Consider the following 21,152-nt stretch of genomic DNA (forward strand, 5'->3'; position numbering starts at 1 on the left):
ATCCATGCTGACTCTCATTCCCTAAAAGCCTGTCTCTCTGCCACTCATTTGGTTTATCATGTACCTAAAAGCCTCTTGTATTCTTCAAACACCCACTGAACAAGCTTGCTGGGTTGCAGTGACCTCAGACATCAGGAAAACTACCTATTAGCATTTCCTGATCAGCAGTCAGGATGCTGTTCTAACAGGAAAAATGCTTCCATCCAACAGGATGCCTGACCTACAAGCTGGGTCAGCTTCCATCATAGGTACCTGGAATCATTAGTGCCATAATTTTTACTAATTAAATGAGTACTATTAAAAACAATAGATAAATTAACTGAGAAAACTCTCCAGTTGGAACTCTCACTCTTCAGTTCTCTCAAGCCTGTCTGTAGTGTCATGTATGAGAAGTGATGCTTCCATGGTCATCAGAGACCTTAGGGATCATTCTTTTTCATCTTCCCTGGCCTTCCTTTTTACAAGTCATTCATGATCCTTCACCCTTCCAATTTGACTATCACTTTTCCTTTAATTCTGCCTTGCTTCTTTTTGGACATTGTTACTTCATCTTCAGCTTTCAACTATGACTTCATTTAGTTAAGGATTATTTCCATATGCTAGGGAAATAATAAGAGCAGAGGTATGTGAATGAAATTTCTGTTTCACACTTTTGAAATGGTATGCACTCCTCACATGGAACATCAGCATCAGTATTCTCACCACTTTGTGAGCTTTTTTCTACTTGTTTTGTTTACAATAATAATAGCAATTAATTTCAGGAAAATTAATTGCAGAAAGTATTACATAATCTCTATGTAAGAACTTAATAAAATGTAGCTTTTTATGTATGCGTACACACTGAAGTCCATGACACGAACCATATAATAGATGAAGCTAGGTTCAACCAACACTGGAAGTAAGAAACAAGTATCTAAAATTCAACGGTAAAATAGATCCTACTAGAACATTACTTTTAAGAATTAAAGATACAGAATAGACAGGGTCCATTTGTTCACTCTGAAACCATTTTACTTTATTATATTATGGGAAAAAATCTAGTGCAAAGCAATGCAGACGTCAAAATATGCTTTTAAACTATTTTTGACTCTATTTGAGATCTTCTGATCCTAACATAAATACATATATGAGAAAAGTTATGGATAAAAAGAAATAAAATACATCTTAATCATTAACATGTAGACAAAACTGAATAGAAAAAATAAAGAACATCATGAAATTATTCCTGAAGGTGAGGGTTGAAAAACTCTGGAAGCCGGAAATCTATTTTCAAGGGAATCTTTAGTGAAGGTTTCACTCCTCTACCTGGCACAGGTAACTATGCTCTGATTCTAAGGCAAGGGCACTGAACTGATGAACACTGAAGTTTCTTCCATGGCCCATTGATCTAGATAATGACAGTAGTAAAAAATATATTAGTGAAGGTCATTTAATACTGCAAAAGGGTACTAAGTAGATCTGGGCAGGGATTCAGCAATAAATACATGTAGATGTTAGTCTAAATACATTTTTACAATAAAGTATTTTTCTACTAAACTGACGGGATGTGAGCAGCTCATTCACTTGATAGTCATCTGTAATAAAGGCATTGCTATATAACTTTAAAATACACTTATGTAAAAATTATTAAGCTTATTTCTATGTACAACAGATAAAAATTTTATTAGACTGTAGAGTGGAATTTCCATTTCACGGAAATTAAGATGAACATATATTTTAAACAAGATCTTTTGCCATGAAGATATACATAAAATATATAGATATGTCACATGATACAGATAAACAAGACCCATGATCTTCACATTTACAGGATTTATAAAATCTTCTCTGAAGGAAATGTGTTACAATTTAGTCAAACTTCTCATCTTGAAAGTAATCCGCAGAATTGAGATATTCTTGAAGTTTCCCATATTTCTGTGTATACAATAAAAAAGCTAGTTATTTTACTCAAAGCAATGAAGATAAACTAGGCCTTTTTAATCTACAGACACAAACAGGAAAAAGTTCATTTCATGGTAATCTTTTTGTTATAAGCAGGGACTCAATATCAAATAAGCATTTCTAACTCATATAAAGCACTGGAGAAAGATCAAACTAAACACTATTATTAATTTCACAATTTTCCAGTAAATTAAAATTTTTCTATCATATTTATAGTAGAAGTATGACAACTTCAATAATTTATTCAACAAAAATTTGTTGAATGCAAAACGTATATTAAATACTCTGCTAATGATTATCTAGGTACAAGAAAAAAATTGCTCTCCCTGCCCCTAAGGAGAACAGAGTTCAGAAGTAATACACCAATGATAATCAATAACAAGGGCCATAAAGAAGCAGAGACATTGTTATGAGGGTTCAGAAGAGAGGTCATGGTTAGCTAAGGTGACCGGGAAGGACTGGCATTTAAGGTGTCCTGGGAAGAAAGATTTGGTAGGCAAAGATTTGGTGGAGAGAGTTTTGTGTAGGAGATAACTGTCTATACAACAGTGACAAGACAAGAAAATTCAGGATTTGACCACAATCTGAGGTTTTTAGGGGAACAGGGAGACAGAAGACTAAACCAAAGAGGCTGAGGTCAAAGAATAAGAAGAACGAAATACTAGGTTAAGGAGTTTAGCAATAATGTGACAGCAATGAAAAGCTGCTAAAGGTGTCAGGGCAGGAGACCAACATGATCTGAGCTATAAGAAAAACGGCAAAACATCCATTCTAGAATAGTACGGCAACTAGTTATGAGTCTACTGTAATAATTTAGGTAATGAGAGCCCAGATTTGAGTGAGAGCAATGAAGATGAAGAGTAAAGACCAGGGTAGATAAGAGATGAGTGAGGATGATTTGGAGATTTCAAGTTTGGTAACAGTTCAAAGTGCTTACCTCAGTTGAGCAGATTAACTGACCTGATGGTTTCTTAACTCTACTTATGAGCTCTAGTTCTACTCCCAAGGAGGTGAGAGAGGCTCCTAATGCCTCTGACTTTTGTGGTAATAGGGACCTATGGAAGCGCATATGAGGAGTGTGTTTTCCTTTCAGACAGGGCCATGAACAGCCCCCTAGTCTCCCGCCCCAAGCCCCAGACAAAGAATTCTGACTGGATCACTTTCTCTGGAAAGAACAAAGAAAAGAACAGGTGGGAAAAAATCTATGGACTACTTAGGGATTCTCTTGACCTAGAACTCAGGTTCTATTAGATATAAGTAAATTACTCAAGAATTAGAAACTTATACCTTAAAAGTTTCACTGTTATTATACTTTTTATATTCTCTTTACATTCTTTTTTGTCTTATTTATCAAATTTCTTTTGGGAAATTACAATCTATCTTAGCAACACTGAGAAAAGAAAGGAAAACATCTCCTGGTTTTTATTGCAAATAATAGCTAACATTAATTGATCAATTACTAATTTCCAGGTCCTATACTAAATGCTTGAAATGTATTACTCATTTAATCTCCACAATCAAAACCCTAACCCTAAATAATTATTGTTTTAGTTCCTATTTTACTAATGAGAAAATTTAGGCTTAGAGAAATAAAGTAATCTTCTCCCAAATTCTACTGCTAAAAAATATTTAAATCCAGGCTTTTAACCATTTGGAGATTATAGCAATATCTATATATAGCAATATAGCAATATCTATAATAGCAAATAGCATGCTATTTCTGAGATTTAAAGGGTGGGGGCAGGGTGCAGCTTTAGTGTGAAAATAAACCTCTGCAGGGCAGTGAACCTCAGACAGAGGAGGTTAGTACTCCCTGGGCATTCTCTCCCCCTAGAGACTGCTTCCCTCAGTCTTCTCTACTAAGAATTTGGAGAGTTAGGGTCTTATTATTTCAACTCCTTAGAGCGCCGGGTGGACCTACTAAGGAAAACAGCTGGAATTGTGGGAATGGAGTGTGAGAAAGGGGTCAGAAGATAAAAGAAGGAGACTGGAGTCTTCTACTCAGAAGTGGCAGTTAGACCTGAAGAAAGGAATGGGTTTGCCAAGGGAGCGAGCTTAGAGAGGAGGCTGAGGACAGAATCCAGTACAACATGCACTTTTAAGCAGTGGCCCTCAACCTTCAATCTGCTTTAGAATCACCTAATTTGTTAATCGTTGGGTTTAACACCCACAAGGATTCTTATTCAATAGGTCTGCACTGAGCCCAGGCATTACACATTTTTCATAAACTTCTAGGTGATTTTGACCTAGGTAGTTTAGGACCACGTTTTGAAAAACAACAGTTTAAGGGGTAGAAAAAAAGGAAAAAAAAAAGTTTAAAAGGCGGTAAGAAAGAGAAGCGAACAAGTGGGGAAGTTTCGGGAAGGGGTGGGATACCCAATCACAATTTAAAATTCTTATTTATATAACAACCTTTATGTAATACATTTAAATTTACTTTAAATACAACTGTACAACTGAAACTTGATACTTCTATTTGACACACTTTTCTCACTCCCTGGTGTTCATGGATTCATTACCCCATGCTAACAATCCTATCTTCAACTTCCCTGGAAACCCCATCATCATATGTACTTTCTTCTTAATGAAAAAACATTTGTTAGAATTTTGCCAGTGGCACATATTATGTTTTTCAGCTCTCATTTAGAATGAGATATATTCCTATTATATTTATTATATATTTTGGTTTTACGATAATTTTCTTGTCATTTTTTTTTCCTATACTTGATTTGCTTCTATCCCTTTAATATCACTAGGTTAAAAACAGATCATCCTAGTTCAAGTTGGGAAGAAGGAGAAGAAGGAGGAGGGCATCCTAGTTGGCAAGTCTTTGGAAGAAATGCTGAGATATCCTGAGATATGGAAGAAAAATGCTTGGAGGAAGGAGGGTCAGGTAAGGGAAAAAGCAAGGTGTGAAACACAAGCTGGGGGAGGAAAGACAGGAACAAATAGTTTGTGGAAGGTAAAAGAAGAGGTTGACATAATAATTGGGAGGTAAGAGCAGACAGAGCCACAGATATGGCCATTCAAGGAGCACTGAGCCCTGGTATTCTAAAGGGTTAGAGTAACTGTGGCCGTGAGATGCAGCCAGAGAAGGCAGCATGCATGCCCAGAACACATGCCGTGCTATCACTCAGGGCACACACACTGAGGGACAGGCAAAGTGACGCTGAGAAATGTCAGAGCACTCTATAAATTGTGAAATTTAATCACAGCACGGAAAGCTGCAGATAGGCTTATACTGGTTATAAACTTCTTTAGTTTCCAGGAAATCTTTTGAGAAAGTCTCTCGAAAAATACTTTCAAAGTAGAAGAGATCTCAAAGAGAAAATAAAGCTCTTCGATATTTTATGTGAAAAAATGTGCATACTGTGCTAAACATGGACAATTTTGAAACACCTTCAATGCCCGATGTTAAGTGTTATTCTTTAAGCATAATATAACACTTGGCTTTCTTTTCCTAAGAATATTTTTTCTTATTCCGGATCCCTTCTGTTGTTATAAACCTTGTTAAGCTTTCTCGAAGGTACATAATTTGGAAATGCTTTTATTTTTTTCTGCAAGAAGTTTAATATCCTTCCCCATATATATTATTATATAATATACATAATACATGCGCAGTGATTTTTCTACACCTAGTATACAATTCTTTAAATATGTGGTACCCCAATAGGTCTTTCAACTCCACCAGAGGATTGGCAACAATTAAATACACCAGTAGAAGCACTTAAGAATTTAAGTCATCTAGGAAAATGAAGATGGGGCTTACTGGACAAGCGATGGCTCCTCCCTAAGGCAAGTGGACAAGCACAGAGGACAGGGAGAGAAGCACGGGATGAGAGAAGTAGAAGCAAAGTAAAAGATAAAAAACTGAAGAGAGTAAAATGAGAGAAAGATGACTTAAGGGTCAAGATGTGAGGGCCAGACAAGGATATCACTGGGTGGTAGTTTGTGGTGGAGGCTAACTGTCAAAAGGGAAACCAATCTTGATGTCATTCTCCAGATCGGGAGACCTCTGTGGAACATGACATGTCCTACGGACTTCCTGCTTTGTTGTTCTCTTTTTCTTTCCCTTTGCTCATAAGTTTATCCTCTAAGCTCTCTTCTTTTTCATCTTCCTCTTTTACAAATTCCCCTGTGATATAAATAACCCAGGCAATGGATCTCAAGTCAGCCTTCTTTTTTTTTCTAAGATTAAATATACTGTTAGATCTGAGTTGCCTGAAAATCTACTATATGTTCTCTCTTATACATTCATGTAAGCAGACTTGTTTTAGAAGATGGCAATCATAATGGCGTTCTTTCCATGTACCATGAGCAATTCTAGAAGCTCTGTGAGCAGACCAGAGCTTACGAGCTGCCAGCAGATCTTCGGGAACCCAGTGCACTCTTCAAAACCCCCACTTTATCCCTGATAGCAAATTTAGTAATCAACAGGATACGGGGGAATCAAAATCAGTGCCGTGGCCCGAAACCTCTGCACTCCCCTGGATCTTCAGTTACAGTGCTCACTGCTCAGTCCCATGTCCTCAAGAAGAGGATGTGGGTGGGATTAGAACTGGCAGCCGAGATCCTTTCCTCAGATTGGCACCAGGTGCTTCTTCACTCTCAGGTCACAAGAACTGTTCTAAAGAATAGGAAGCAGACAAGCAGAGGTGAGTCCTATACCTTGTCAAAGAAAATAAGGGCACTTAATCTATAGGTAAAGAACACTACATATATAAAAGCGAAAGGACAGAGGCCTTTCATTAAGGGACAGGATCATCGCGATTAAAATTTACCTGATGAGCGGAGTGAAGCTTAGATCAGGACACTTCTTCAGGGTAGGACAATGACAAGCATGAAAGGAATGGGTGGAAGAAGAGAAAATACAAAGACCGGGCGAGGAGGAGAGATTCTTTTCTAAATTTCACTGTCCTCTAATCATTTGTATCCTTTTGCTGATCATAACTAGGCTCCAGAATCTACTGAATGAAACGGCTCTTTTGTATTCAGCTTACCTCTTTAATCCAGCCACTTTCTTTTGACTGATTAAAAATTCTTTCCACTGTTTCTTTAACCTGTTCATCCTCAACTACTTCTGTCTTTGCAATGGAGCAACATTCTTGGTACAGCTTGAATTTGAAATGTCTCAGTTGATGATAAACTTTGGTACGATTAGCACAAATTCTGCCAACAGTGAACACCTAAATCAAGAAAGAAACATTATTCTGACATAGGAAGGAAATAATATAGTAATACACAGCCTTTCTGGTTTTCAGGTTTTCTTTAACAGCAGAATCTAATCAATGCATTATTAATGTTTTAATGTTTATACAATGATTCCTTTACTTCTCTTATTTATACAACCTAGTCAAAAACTGAGTACCTGCTATATTTCAAGTATTGGGCTAAGCACTGAGATATGTAAGTGAACAATGGCCTACCTGTGTTTGGGGGCTTACAGTCTTGGGAGAAAAACAAATGATTGGAAAACAATGTGTCAAATGCCATGCACTGGATGCTATCAGTTCCCAGAGGAGGCACAAGTAACCCAGTCAAGAGAGGAAAAAGGTCCTTGAATAGGTGATGCTGGAACTAAGTCTTTAAAACACAGAGTTAACCAAGTTTGGGAAGGAGGAGAAAAAATGGCTTGAAATGCAGAAGGACGGGCACACTTGACAGCCAGAAAAGCAGGTGAGCTATTGTAAGTATACAGTTACTGAGTTAAAAATGCCAGGATTACGATAATTTTCCAGCTTATAGCAACATGTAAAACTGAAACAAACTCTCCTACCAATACTAAGTGTTAGTAGTTTTTTACTAAATACTTTTTTCCAAAAAAATTTGTAAAGTAAAAAATAACTTTATGTTTAGTCATATTTGTTTCCTTAATTAATGAGTCTGATGTGATTATAACACATTAATATTTTATTGTTAGAAAACTACACGAATTTGAATTTCTACATTTATATGGACTTGTAGGATTCTATGATTAAGAATACTCTTCTTGTAAAATCGACCAACCAGAACATTTCTCCTTAAGAATATTTTGATTGAATAGTTTGTTATACACCCCTATAAATAAAAGAGGAAAAAAGCGTCACTGCACTGACCAAATTAAATATAATTGTGCCTATGTTATTTTACTCATTGTAGAAAATGCATCAGAAAGGGCTCCAAATACTATAACATGATCAATCTTATTTTCACAGAGTGACCTGAGGAAACAGACGAACTTCTTGCTAACATATGGATTTGTCTCTATGCCTAAGTTCACTAACGGATCATGCTTCCATGAGCTCAGTACAAATGGTATAGTTACAATATTGATTGATCTATGAAACTTGTATTCTATCTGACAATGAATTGTATTGGTTTTTTGAGGCCACCCTGCAGTGGATCCCACAGGTGATGAGTTCAATAAATAATGGAAGAGTATATTGGCAAAAACAAAAATAAAAGTTAAATATGATAATCAGAACAGTCAGGTTTGATGCATTATCTTGTAAAGATGGTGTTTGGGACATCTTACAACCTTTCTTGAAATTCCCCAAAACTGAAGGAAAGCATAGTCACATTTCTGTTTGTGTTCTGTGAAAACCTTTCTGTTTTTCAGATCATTAGAAATAGTCAAGTATTATTGTACAGTGTTTGCTTATTCTAAGTATCTTTCCCATTTCAACATTATCATCAAACCAGTCATGTCAATTTTAACAATTCACTTGCCAATACCTCATACTTTGAGTAAAAAGACATCAAGATAGTTGCAGTGGCCACTAGGGGTACCCTGTGTCTCTCCATTTCTGCCATCAAAGTAGATTGCGTGGGAGAAGTCTCCTATGGCTGTTCAGGATAAAATACAGTAGGGGAATAAGGTGATCTTATTTCCTCCACACTGTATTCTATATTTCCACAAAATAAGAGGAATTTATCTGTATAGAATTTTTAACTTGGGACAAGAGGGAAGGAAAAGTGTTTCAGAATCCTTATTTAAATTTTTTTTCCTGTTAAAGTAAAAACATCTATTGAAAATATGAAACATTATAGTTACTTCTTTCCATTTCTAATTGCTACTCTCTTGGTATCTACTTACACTTATGTAGGTCAAGAAGCCCAAAATTACTTTTAGAATATTCTTTTTTTCCTAAAATGTGATATTTCATATGAAAGAGTCTAGACCATTGTTAGCTAGGCTTCACAGAAGACAGTAAATGTAGATAATAACTGTAATACTGCAAGTGGACCTTTCCTTCTCTCACCCCATCCGTTTTTTGCCTATTCTACATTATGAATTAATGTGTACACTAAAACATGGCCTATGCTGTAGGACTCCATTTATATAAAGACTAAAACAGATAAAATAATCTATGCTGACAGAGTAGTGCCCAGGAATGTATGCAGGGACTACACTGAATTATCTAATTGCATTTCTGGACATTAAGGACACCACTCTAACAAAACAGACAGTATTAAAAAATTGCCAGAGATAGAGAAGAGCTAAGTTCTGTGATGATTGTTCTCAAAGCAGATAAGCCAAGTGACATGTAAATGATTACTAATCCACTGTGCAGGGTTAACACGGCTCTATAAATTGATAAATCTGAGGATACTCCTCTCAACTATCAATGTGAAGAGATCCTACATTTCCAAGATATAACTGGAAACAACACTAAAACTGTCACCAAATTTTCCTAAAGCAGAAGATGGTGACTGCAAAGCAAGAGAAAGAATCTGATTTAAAATTTATTAGATTAGCATGTGGAAGTGTAAATTAACACTAGTTAAACAAAGGCAAGGAAATATAATGAAAGATGCATTATGCACATTTGTAACATCTGGCTAACTGCAGGTAGCTTTTTGAGGTATTTTTCTAGGCCCTCATTTATGGATGACTCTTCCTTCATTATGGAAGTTAAAGTATGAAGAAGCAAGAAAAAAGATGCTTAAGGAAAGAGGAAGGATGGGAAGAAGTTTCTCTGTTCCTAAGTCTCTAGAAATATTTGGTGCAACTGTCTGAGCCAAGGAATTCTATTTCCTCTTGGCCTGTTTTTTGCATGGACACATTTTACTCATTGTCACCTGCCTCAAAATTACTGCCTCTTCCTATTGGATCTTAAGCATTTCCTGGAGTCTGGGCAAAATTGAAAATTAACTCAAGATTGTTGTCAGTCCTCCCAAATGCCTTTCAGATTTCACATCTCTCTTTCCTCCAGGTGATTTCCTTCCCATCTATGCCCTGAGACTTCACCACAAACTGGGAGCCCAAGGCCTCTCACCTCAGTACCCTACCAAGACTGCTGTAACTAAAATTACTCTCTTCCACTAATTCCACTTTCCAGCAGTGTCCTTTCTTTCAAAGAAGCTAATCTCAGGTAAGTAAGGAGAAAAGTTTTATCATTAAACAAATTCACTAAGTGTATTCTTTTAAAGTATTATTTTTACTTTAAAAGAGAACCCTAGTTGGCTGGCATAGTGGTTAAGTTCACATGTTCCACTTTGGTGGCCTGGGGTTGGCTGGTTTGGATCCTGGGTATAGACCTACGCACTGCTTATCAAGCCATGCTGTGGCAGGCAGCCCACGTATAAAATAGAGGAAGATGGGTACAGATGTTAGCTCAGAGCCAATCTTCCTCAGCAAAAAGCAGGACTGACGGCAGATGTTAGCTCAGGGCTAATCTGCCTCAAAAACAAGAGAACCCTAGTTAACCCCAAGGAGTCTGAATTTTATGTAACTACAAGCAGCAACAAAAAATAGAGAATTAGTTTTCAAAATAACCTGAGGGTGGGTGTGGGCACAGTCTCTTTAATACCTCGGATTAAAAACAGGTTTTTCTCCTTTTCTTTTTCCTTTCCCTATTCCCTTCCTGTTCCTTTCTATATGTGCACTGACACTGTAGCTCAGTAGGATATAAAATACATTTTAATAAGTGATTCTTCCTTTTAAAGAAAAAGTTTAATATTAAAGAATTTCAATCACACTATCTTAATATATTCAAAACTAGTTTAACATTTGCATACAGCTATACACACAGTTTTACATAGATGCAAGGATAGTGTATACACTGCTTATTACTTTACTTTCACCTAGCATTATTTCATAACCTTCATAGATATTATTTTAGTAGTTCTATTACATTCTATCACAAAATAATGGTATACGTGGCTTACTAAATCCCTACTCTAAAATTTTATTTGGATTATTTCCAATTTTTTTTGTAATATAAATAATGCTTCAAGGAACTTTACGATTAGGTCATTTGCTTTTACTGAGTTACTTTGCCTAGGATAAACTTACAGGCACTGAATACGTATAGCTTTGTAACTATGGCTCTATATAGCTATCCAGTGTTCTACAAAGATACGTCACACTCCTTCTTTCTCTAGGAATCTTACTTTGCCTGAAACTGCTGGTTTCAACGTAATCTTGACAGAACGGCATTTTCTCATTTGATTTACAGATACTTTGCTGCTTTAAGAGCTATCATCTGGCAACTTAGGGTAGTTTTAATTGCATGCTTTCAAATAGAGAATAATCATTTTCCAATATATTTGTGAGTTTTTATGTTTTTTCATTGTGTGGCTGGTATATCAATGATCTTTGCTTTTATTTCACAAGATCTCTTTTATTTTTTAGATATTTGAATGAACTATTTTATATGGAATCTTTATTCAATTACAGGAATGTCAGAACTCCAGAAATGGTTTTCTAACTCACTTCCCTCTCCAGGATTAGCTACAGACAGCATAGACAGTGACTGCACAGCAATATTTTTGATGTATACAACAGAATATGATCCTTAAGGTATTAAATGACTTTTATTAGGATTCTAGGTATCTTATCTCATACAAAGTGATAGATCAGTTTTTAAACAATGGGGATATTTGCATATGACTATGTTGAAAAAAGAAATGTTTTCTGTAACTTGCCAAATAAAACATTAAAGAATAATTCTGAATTTATTATACCCATACAAACTTTCTAAGTGATTCTTGCAACCCAGATTGTTCAGAGGGATCTGGTTAATTATTGTCCAATAAAACTGAGGAATCATACTAGCCAATCAAGTGAAAGAATTCAGATAAATAGTATATTTCGATCTTAATAATTGACTGGCAATACTTACAGGCAACTTTGGGTCTCTAGCCCCTCAAACATACACAGAGCCCTCATGGATATACAGACTTACCAGAGGAAGCTCTCAATATTTTTTATTTACTTACTTTTGGTAAGGAAGATTGGCCCTGAGCTAACATCTGCTGCCAATCCTCCCCTTTTTGCTTGAGGAAGATTGTTCTTGAGCTAACATGTGTGCCAATCTTCCTCTATTTTTTGTATGTGGGAGGCCTCCACAGCATGGCTTGATGAGTGGTGTGTAGGTCTGCCCCCAGGATCTGAACCAGCAAATCCCAGGGTGCCAAAGCAGAGCACACAAACTCAACCACTAGGTCACTGGGCTGGCCCCTCAATATTTTTGCATTTATAAATGCAAAACTTTTATAAAGTAAGTTTAAAAAATAAATAGAAGTAGTCTGCATCTGCACTTTCTCTGTCTTCACATTGTATGGTTCTGCTCCTGTCTAGCAAATACTTTTCTTCAAATATTTTCTTCAGTTTTGTCTATTCATTCAAAATTAACAGAACCTTATGCATGTGGTGACTGTTCTAGACTCTGACATGCTTCTGATATAGTCTAGGTTGAATCACGGTTTTCTTTCAAATCTCATATTAAGACGAACAGGTATCTTCAATTATTTGCTTGGGATTGATTTGGTAGATTATCTGTCTGAACATATTCTTCTTGGGTCAAATTCTCCTTTGGACTCAAAGGGGGACTTCTGCTTCCCCTGCCCCAGTTATCTCCCTTTTCATCTTCATCCTATACCCTCTCCCCTCCCCTCAACTTGGCTGATCTATACTTTAGAGAATATGCACTGATTTTAATATCTGACTGAATTAGGAATGAATCTGCTATATCAGACATTCCCATTCAAAATTTTACCCTCTTTCCTTGTACTCTTTTCTTTTCTCCTAGTGCTTTCTCCTCTTGTGAAAATAATTTAGGGTTATTTGTGCAAGTTTATGTACTGAAAATTTCTAAATACTAAAAACTAAAATGAGAGGGAAAAAAATACCTGTTTATCATGTGACATGAAATCATCTGTTTCCATAGTCCTGGTGTTATACAACTTTCCTGATAAATGCACTGAATATTTACAGCAGCGATGCAATCCACAAGCCTGGCAGGAACAGTTTTCTGTATTCTTTGGATGGATACTTACATTAGAATAATTTTCTACCCGCTCCTGAAAATGATTAAAAAATGTAATGATGCTTTAAAGAATTAAAAAAAAATTACCGCATAAAAGAACCTAACCAAATTAAAACCAATACTAGGAATCACAATAATAGGAGATGTAAGAGCACAATGCACTGGTATTTCTTACTCTAATACTGAGCACATACAAGGTGTTTGACAAGATAGTTTTAAGTAAAAAATGAATTTATAATTTAGGCTATTAAATGAAAAGAAATCAGATTAGAAAAAAATTAGTTTCATATCCCTCACACTTAAGAGTTACTACTAGGTAGTGTTCTAGATAGATTTTAATTTACTTCTTTTCCCTCCTCTCATCTCTAGTTAGTGTTAATGATGTATTAATTAGTTAAAAATAGGAAAGAATGAACAGCAAAAATTCAGGATAATAGAAGAAATAGATGAATTCATTTAGGTTAGTCAAAATTTGAGAAAAACAAGATTACACTCAGTCTCCATTGTGTGAATTATATCATATTTTCCACAAAATAATCCAGAAAAAATTTAATCCTTCTATAGTTATCTACTAAAGTCTGTGAAAATAAACAAGCTGGAACTAGGATTCCTAGGTGTCTAGTATTGATATGAACAGTCTAACAGCTGAGTTAGCAATGAGCAAATGGAGCAAATATTTGGCATTCATAAATAAGCTTTATTAAACTGTAAAATTACCTGTGCTTGAGTATTTTTGCTTATGTTCTAGGCCTGTGCTGGATACTACTGTTTTAATCAGCAATGGAGATCAGATTACCACAATATTTGAACTGCACACAAGGAGCACATTAGCAGGTTAGGAATCCACAGCTAAATTCTCTACCAGCCTGATAGTAATTAAGTATCCAATACACTGATAGTTTCCTTTCTACATTGTAGGATTCGCAACAACATTGTCTGCTGTCTACCTTTCATAGTTCTCATATTTCAGGGCGCTTCATGACACCTCACTTCCAGGCCGATACTCAGAATGAGTAGGTGACTAACCACCCTCCCTTCCTGCTTTTGTGGTACTTATGGAAGCACACGCTGAGATGAAAGTTCTCGAAACTTGGTTCCCTGAGTGATTGCAATAAGCAGAGCACTCTGTTGACTCACTCTGGACATAAAAGTGAAAAATAACCTTTGTTAGGTTAAGCTGTTGAGATTTTTGTTAGTTTTTTGCTTGTCCCACTAGTTTTTGCAGCATAACCTGGCCTATCTTGACTAAGATCGTACTTAATCATCTATGTCTCAACTTTTAAGTTAATACTTTCTGGTATCTTATAGTTATTATTTCAACATTGGGGTATCCAAATTCAGCATAACCTACCCTAGTATGGTAAAGCATAACATAGCATAGTGGTATGGGCTTTGGAGTCAGAGACACCCTAGGTTAAATATTGGCCTAGCTAATTACCAGCTGTGTACCCTGATGTTACACAATTTTCTGAGTCACGGTTTTCTCATCTCTAAAATGGAGTAAATAATACTTCCTTCTTCATGGGGTTATTTTGAAGATCAAATAAGAGACTTTCCTTTGCATGTAAATTACTTAAAAAAATTAAATGATCAATAAACATATGCTATTTTTATTTCTATTAAAGAAAACAATATTTATACCATATTCTAAGAGTTATGCTATACACTTTACCTTCAAAGTAAATATTTCTCTTTAAAGTAGGTAAATAGTTTCTATATCTGAGGAAGAAACTGTAGTTTAAAGAGGTTAAAAACTCACCAAGAGGAAAAAGGATACATGTGGTGGACCTAAACTCAAGCCATCTTCCAAATTGAAGTCTTCTAACTCTTTAATCCCATTAACTGTCCCTTATACCTAAACCATCTGTGGCTAATTTATCTTCATGTAATTCAAGGCTCAACAGGTCTTTGATGAAACGAAATCGCTGACATAAATGAGGTAGACTAGCTAATGATTTAAGTGCTAGAGGGACTGTAAGGAACTTGAGCTTCTATTGTCGTGACATTTTTCCTCTTGCTAGTCATTAGAACACAGAATGTTAGAAGTAGGCAGAAAACAAAACACCTCAAAAATCATATAGTACAACTCCTACTATTAGAAAAAATAAAAATAGAAATCTAGAGGATAATATGGAATCCCACAATCTTGTAAATTAAAAACGTGCTTCCCCAAACTGGTAGAATTACAAAATCTTAAAAGGGGGAAGGATGTTAAAGACGATCTAGGCCAGTGTTCCTCAAATTATGTTTCATGGAAATCAAGTATCCTAGGAGGTGATGATAGGTATTCCGTGAAAAGGAGCCTCATAATAAAATACAAATTTGGAAGGTATTACATTCTACATCCCCCTCTTGAAGATTTATACATTAATGCTCCTTGAAAAGTCCTCCAGCAAGGAAACCACTTTAAGTTAAACCCACTGTTTCTCAAACTTCTTTGACTATGGAATACTCTTTTCTGAAACAACAGTTGACATCCTGTGAGACAATCTCCTCATTTTAATAGATGGGCTAATCCCTAAAGATGTTCTAAAGTTATTTATCATTCAGAACTACTAATTTGTTGGATAGATATAATCAGTGTGAAAGCTTAAAATAATAATAGCATTTAGGGGAGACAGGAAACAACAAGCTGATTATTTAACAAAGATAAATGCCAATAATTTAGAGGATTATTCAGTCTGACTAGATCTTGAAATCCTGAGAGGCCTCCCACTCCCACCCCCCAACAGAGATGCAAAAACAAATAAAACTGTATACCTTATATTGTTCTTTCCAACGACTTCTAGAAACTAAACTCTCTAGACGAGGCTGAACAAAGCGGTTATCCAAATAATGAAGAGATGTCAACATATCTTGTGCATACGATTTTTGCCTGGTGCCATCTGTTCAGGGGAACAACAATAAACCATTTTGCCTTAAAATATTTAAACAGTTGAATACTTAAGAATTTCTTCCCATAGTTTTAGAAAGATACTTGGTTGACTGGTTAGAAGCATTTTAAATTAAAAAAAAAATTTAATGAAGTAAAAAAAATAAATCATTTGATGAGAGCATTGGGGAAAGAAAAGAGCCACACAGGCCTTCTAATGTTCCTTGAACACATCAACCTTTCTCTTTCCTAAGGGTCTCTCTACTTGCTGCACTCTTTGCCGCATCCGTGCATTACTTCCTCCCTTACTTCATTCAGGTTTCTGTTCAAAGGCACCTCTTGAGAAACCCTCTTTGACCAATGAAACATAGACATGACTTTATCAGTCTCCATCTCCTTACCATACTTTATTTTTTTTTCCAACAACTAATCACTAGTTGAAATCATATTATATTATGTTATATATTTGTTCACTCATTCATTGTCTCTCTCTCCCATCAGACTTTCAGCAACATGAGAGCAGGCATCTTATATGTCATTGACACATCCCCAGCCCTCAAATAACGTCTGGCCCTTAGTAGCACTCAATAAACATCTGTTTTATAAATTGTGAATGAAATCTCATTTTGGCACTTAAGAAGATATTCAATAAAAGATATATTTATAGTTTTTATTAAGTGCCAGACTCTGTGCTATATGCAAGTGTATATATAAAGTATGGTTCTTGTCACACTCTAGTAAGGGAGGAAGGCAAAAATACATTTCAATACAGTATTAAAGGTGCATATACATGAGTACCACCATACTCAGGATCGTAACAGCACAAATGAGGGAGTGACAAATATTACCCAACTGGGTCATAGACAGCTTTCACAGGGGAAATGATTTTACACTTATCTGGAAAAGCTTGAGTAGAAAGGGATTATACTCTAAGAAGGGAGAGAATGAGCAAAAGCCCAAAAGCATAAAACAGCATATAACTTTTGGTGACATTCAAGATGCTTAGAGCGGCTGGCACAACACATGGACAACAGCTGAACTACAGTGCTGTTCTATAAGTTTATGTCCTATATCCTCAAATTCACTGTGAACTTTCTAAGGGCAGGGAACCATCACATATTTCTTTTGTTCCTTCCACATATCACAAATAATAAACACTAAACAGTTTTTGATGTGAATGGATTTCTGGTGTAGTTGATACCAGAGGGAACAACTGGAAGGCCTTAAGCATGGGTCTCCTTAGTCTTGTTTAATATATATACATACATAACAGCAAGATTGTTTAAAAACTGGAAAAAGAAAAAAACCCTAATTGTTCCATTAATATTATTAACTTACCATACAATGTTCCCAGAAAAGATTCATCTAAAGCATTGATCAGAAGAGCCTTCACAACTCTTTCAAAGTGAGTATAGTGGTCACTAAAAGAATCTGAAATTTTAAATAAATATTAGGATGTAGTAGACAAAACAATTCCCTGACTACAATAGGTTCCTTTCTTCAAGGCTAAGAAATTAATACTATAAATAGGAGAAATAGCTAAGTTATCCTAATTTTATAGCTGCCCCATTGACTTGTCTAGTCACTGAGCAAATCTCCATTTTCCAGATTTATGGCTTCTAATCCAATGTTTCCAGTCATTATTTCAAGTAATCTTCATTTTCCAAACTTATTGAGGGAAAACTATTCAGGGAATATCAAAAGATATGTTCTGAAAAAAAACCCCACAAAATCATCCCCTGTGCACCTAAGTTTAATCACCAACTTGACAGAGTGAGAGAGCAAGAGAGAAACCTCTAAAGGTAGATTGTGCAACATATACATGAAACTCCTGTCTGAAACACGTCACATAGAAAATTATCTGGGAAACTGCCACCCTAGCCAGAAACCCAATGGTTCTAAAAACTCCATCTCTCTTTCTGCTGCCCTAGATTTAGGATTTTCCACATCAATTTAGAAAAGTTAGGCCTTCTCTTTCTCATACTAAATATATAAGCCTACTTTTCTACTAATCCAGTCTGGTCCACAGAACCATCTGTTGTGACGGGCCAGGCAACGAACGATAAGAGAGAAGGTCCCTACTATTTCCCACTGCTCTTGGGTCAAGGTTTACTATGGCTGTGGAAATGTTCTCTACCAAACACGATCTCTTCCTAGATCCAAACGTCATCACAGAACATTTGCCTTGCTCTGGGAACTTGTGGAAACATATTAAAGGCAGCCTGAGTATTTCAGGAAAAGCGGAAGATGCCTGGCAAGGGATTAAAGCAAAATAAGGCCTATTATTAGCACCCATGAGTGAATTCTGACTTCGCTTTCAGTTGAAATAAAACAAAGATGAGATTTAACAAGGAGAAAGCTTTTTACTTATATTTTAGTTACTAAAAGGGCTATATAGCTCTTTTTTAGACTTTAGGAGAAATTTTCAGCATGTATTCTTTTTTTTTTTTTTTTTTTTAAAGATTTTATTTTTTCCTTTTTCTCCCCAAAGCCCCCCAGTACATAGCTGTATATTCTTCGTTGTGGGTCCCTCCAGCCGTGGCATGCGGGACGCCGCCCCAGCGTGGTCCGATGAGCAGCGCCATGTCCGCGCCCAGGACTCGAACCAACGAAACACTGGGCCGCCTGCAGCGGAGCGCGCGAACTTAACCACTCGGCCACGGGGCCAGCCCCAGCATGTATTCTTTTTTAAGGAAACACATTATTGAAGTACTGAGGTGATCAGTTTTTGTCCTAACCACAGTATCCCTCTCCTACCAATATGCATCAGAATGTCCTTCAAAAGAGTGAGAAGGTGGCCTCGATTTCATTGTGTTTGACTGCACAGGTGGGTGGTGATGGATTTATGCTCCTGGCATCTCAACTTGAAAAAAATTATTGAGCAAGTATATGGTAGGCATTGTTTTACGCATTTACATGCATTGCTTTATTTCTCACAACAAGCCTATGAGGTACTATCATTACCCTCAGTTTATTTTTAGTTGAGTAAACAGACATGGAAAGGATGAAAAACTTCCCTAAGATCACACAGCTAGTAAGTGTTGGAACAAGGCTGGAACCCAGGCAGTCTGACTCCAGGTTTCATTCTACCATCCATTAGGTAGATGTTGTTCAGCATGGTAGTTAGATTTGATACAATTATACTTCAGAATACGGACTTTTAGACTTGGATTGGAAATTGGAGAAAGTAAAATTCAAATCTCTCATCTTAAAATTAAGACATATGACACAACGGTGAAATAACTTACACAGGGTCATACAACTAGACAGAGGTAGAATCAGGATTACAGCTCAGATTTCCTCCAGAGCTTTTTTTCAGTGCTTTAATCCCTATATTAGATGGGCTCCTGCGGACTATCCTGGGAATTTGTTTAAAACATTCCCCCATGATTATAAAAAAAAATTACAAAAGGATACAGGAGAAATATATTGTTGATATTTGTATTTATGAATAATTTGATTTTTCTAAAGTAGTTACCCCCACACTCAATCACTGGATAGGCTAGGCATTCTATTGATTTTCTGTACATGCTTTAGCATATATTAATTTCACATATATGCTAAGATTTTGTTTCAGCACTGTTTACCCTATTCACCTGTCTGTCATTCCCATGCCAGTACTATACTGCTTTACTTATTGCAATTTTATGATAACTTTTTATATCTGGTGGAGCCACTCCTTCTGATTTACTCTTTATTTTCAAATTTTATTTATTCTCATATGTTTGTTCTTCCAAGTGAACTTGAGGATTGTTTTGCAAAGTTGAATCAAAACATCAATTTCAGGGGCGGGCCCCACGGCTGAGTGTTAAGTTTGCATGCCCTGCTTCAGCAGCCCAGGGTTTTGCCAGTTCAGATCCTGGGCGCGGACATGGCACTGCTCATCAAGCCACGCTGAGGCGGCATCCCACATATCACAACTAGAAGGACCCACAACTAAAAATAAGAACTATGTACCAGGGGCTTTGGGGAGAGAAAGGAAAAATAAAATCTTTAAAAAAAAAACCCATTAATTTTAGAATAACTTCTTGTACTATTACCTTCCAGAAACATGCTGTGTCTCTCCTTTCATTCATGTTTTCTTCTACCTATACAGCCATGTTTTTCTTCTTAAGATTAGGCCTAGGAACTTTATTTTGTTTGCTAGTGTAAATGGAATTTATCATTATATCTTCTAAATACTTACTGATAGTATACAAGAAAACTGTTGAGTTTTTACATATTTATTATGAATCTGGTCTTTATTCTGAGATCTTTTAATAATTCCAAAATAGTCAGAATGTCTTAGCTATTTGTGGAAAATGAGCTTCCTGGGACATTACAGAGCTGGAAAGAGATATACTGTTCAGGAATTTGTGAGCATTGACTCTGCCTTCTCCCCCAAACCCAAGGAGGATGTGGTCTTGCTAGTGCTAAGCTTATTTCAAGAGCCAAGAGAATATTTATAGATATTCTCTTAGGTAGACACACAAAGATTGTTGGTGTATTTTCTTCTGGAATGGAGGTATAAGCCCAGTGTAAGAGGGCAGAGGCAAAGTGAGAAATTGGCTTCTTTTTCTACTCTGACAGGTTCCCCCCTCCTCCCGGCCCAACATAAGGAAAGAAGAACATGAGAAAACTATGGAAATAAATGCCACATCTACTCCTGCTCTCAATGTATTCATATCCTTTCTCTTAACTTCTGTATCCTTGCTTAAATAAGTCAGAAACTTACAGCTTATATATATATAATCATATTATGTTCACATAATAAACGTCTTTTTCTTTTCCATAGTTCTATTTCTTGTTTTATTTTCATGTCTTATTACATTGCTCAAAAGATCTAGAACAAAGTTGTAAGAAATATTTTTGTCTTGTTCTTTATTTTAAAGAGAATATCTCTAGTGCTTCATTATTAGTATGATGTTGACTTGGTTTAAAATATTCTTTGCTACGTAAGGAACATATGTACATTACTGTTGTTAAGACTTTTTAAAAAACTGGATATGGGCATTCAATTTTATCATGACTTTTTAGAATCTGTTGAAATTACGATTTTTTTCTCTTTTGACATACTAATGTGACACGTTAACATGGCACCTATGTTT

General features: G+C 36.0%; 1 protein-coding gene and 1 long non-coding RNA gene across 43 annotated transcripts in view; one reads left to right on the forward strand and one right to left on the reverse strand.

Moving 5' to 3' along the window:
• Positions 1-989: 989 nt before the first annotated feature.
• Positions 990-21,152, reverse strand: part of CCDC82 (coiled-coil domain containing 82) — a 32,937-nt gene continuing 12,774 nt past the window's right edge. For 12 of the 42 annotated variants that reach the window (XM_070622989.1, XM_070622986.1, XM_070622981.1 and 9 more), the window contains 5 exons: positions 17,404-17,496; positions 15,954-16,078; positions 13,057-13,227; positions 6,942-7,127; positions 990-1,914 (listed from right to left, as the gene is read on the reverse strand). In XM_070622989.1, coding sequence (XP_070479090.1) covers positions 1,849-1,914; positions 6,942-7,127; positions 13,057-13,227; positions 15,954-16,078; positions 17,404-17,496 — 641 coding nt within the window. In that variant the 3' untranslated portion in view covers positions 990-1,848. Of the gene's footprint in view, positions 6,569-6,941; positions 7,128-13,056; positions 13,228-15,953; positions 16,079-17,403; positions 17,497-21,152 lie in introns of all 42 variants that reach the window. The other 30 variants (XM_070622976.1, XM_070622970.1, XM_070622969.1 and 27 more) reach the window with 6 other exon arrangements.
• LOC103556466 (uncharacterized) lies at positions 4,698-20,838 on the forward strand. The gene is made up of 4 exons (XR_546217.2): positions 4,698-7,617; positions 8,136-8,235; positions 10,137-10,295; positions 20,635-20,838. It is a non-coding gene; the product is annotated as an uncharacterized lncRNA (long non-coding RNA).

The sequence above is a fragment of the Equus przewalskii genome, chromosome 6 (assembly GCF_037783145.1).
Source record: "Equus przewalskii isolate Varuska chromosome 6, EquPr2, whole genome shotgun sequence".
NCBI lineage: Eukaryota > Metazoa > Chordata > Mammalia > Perissodactyla > Equidae > Equus > Equus przewalskii.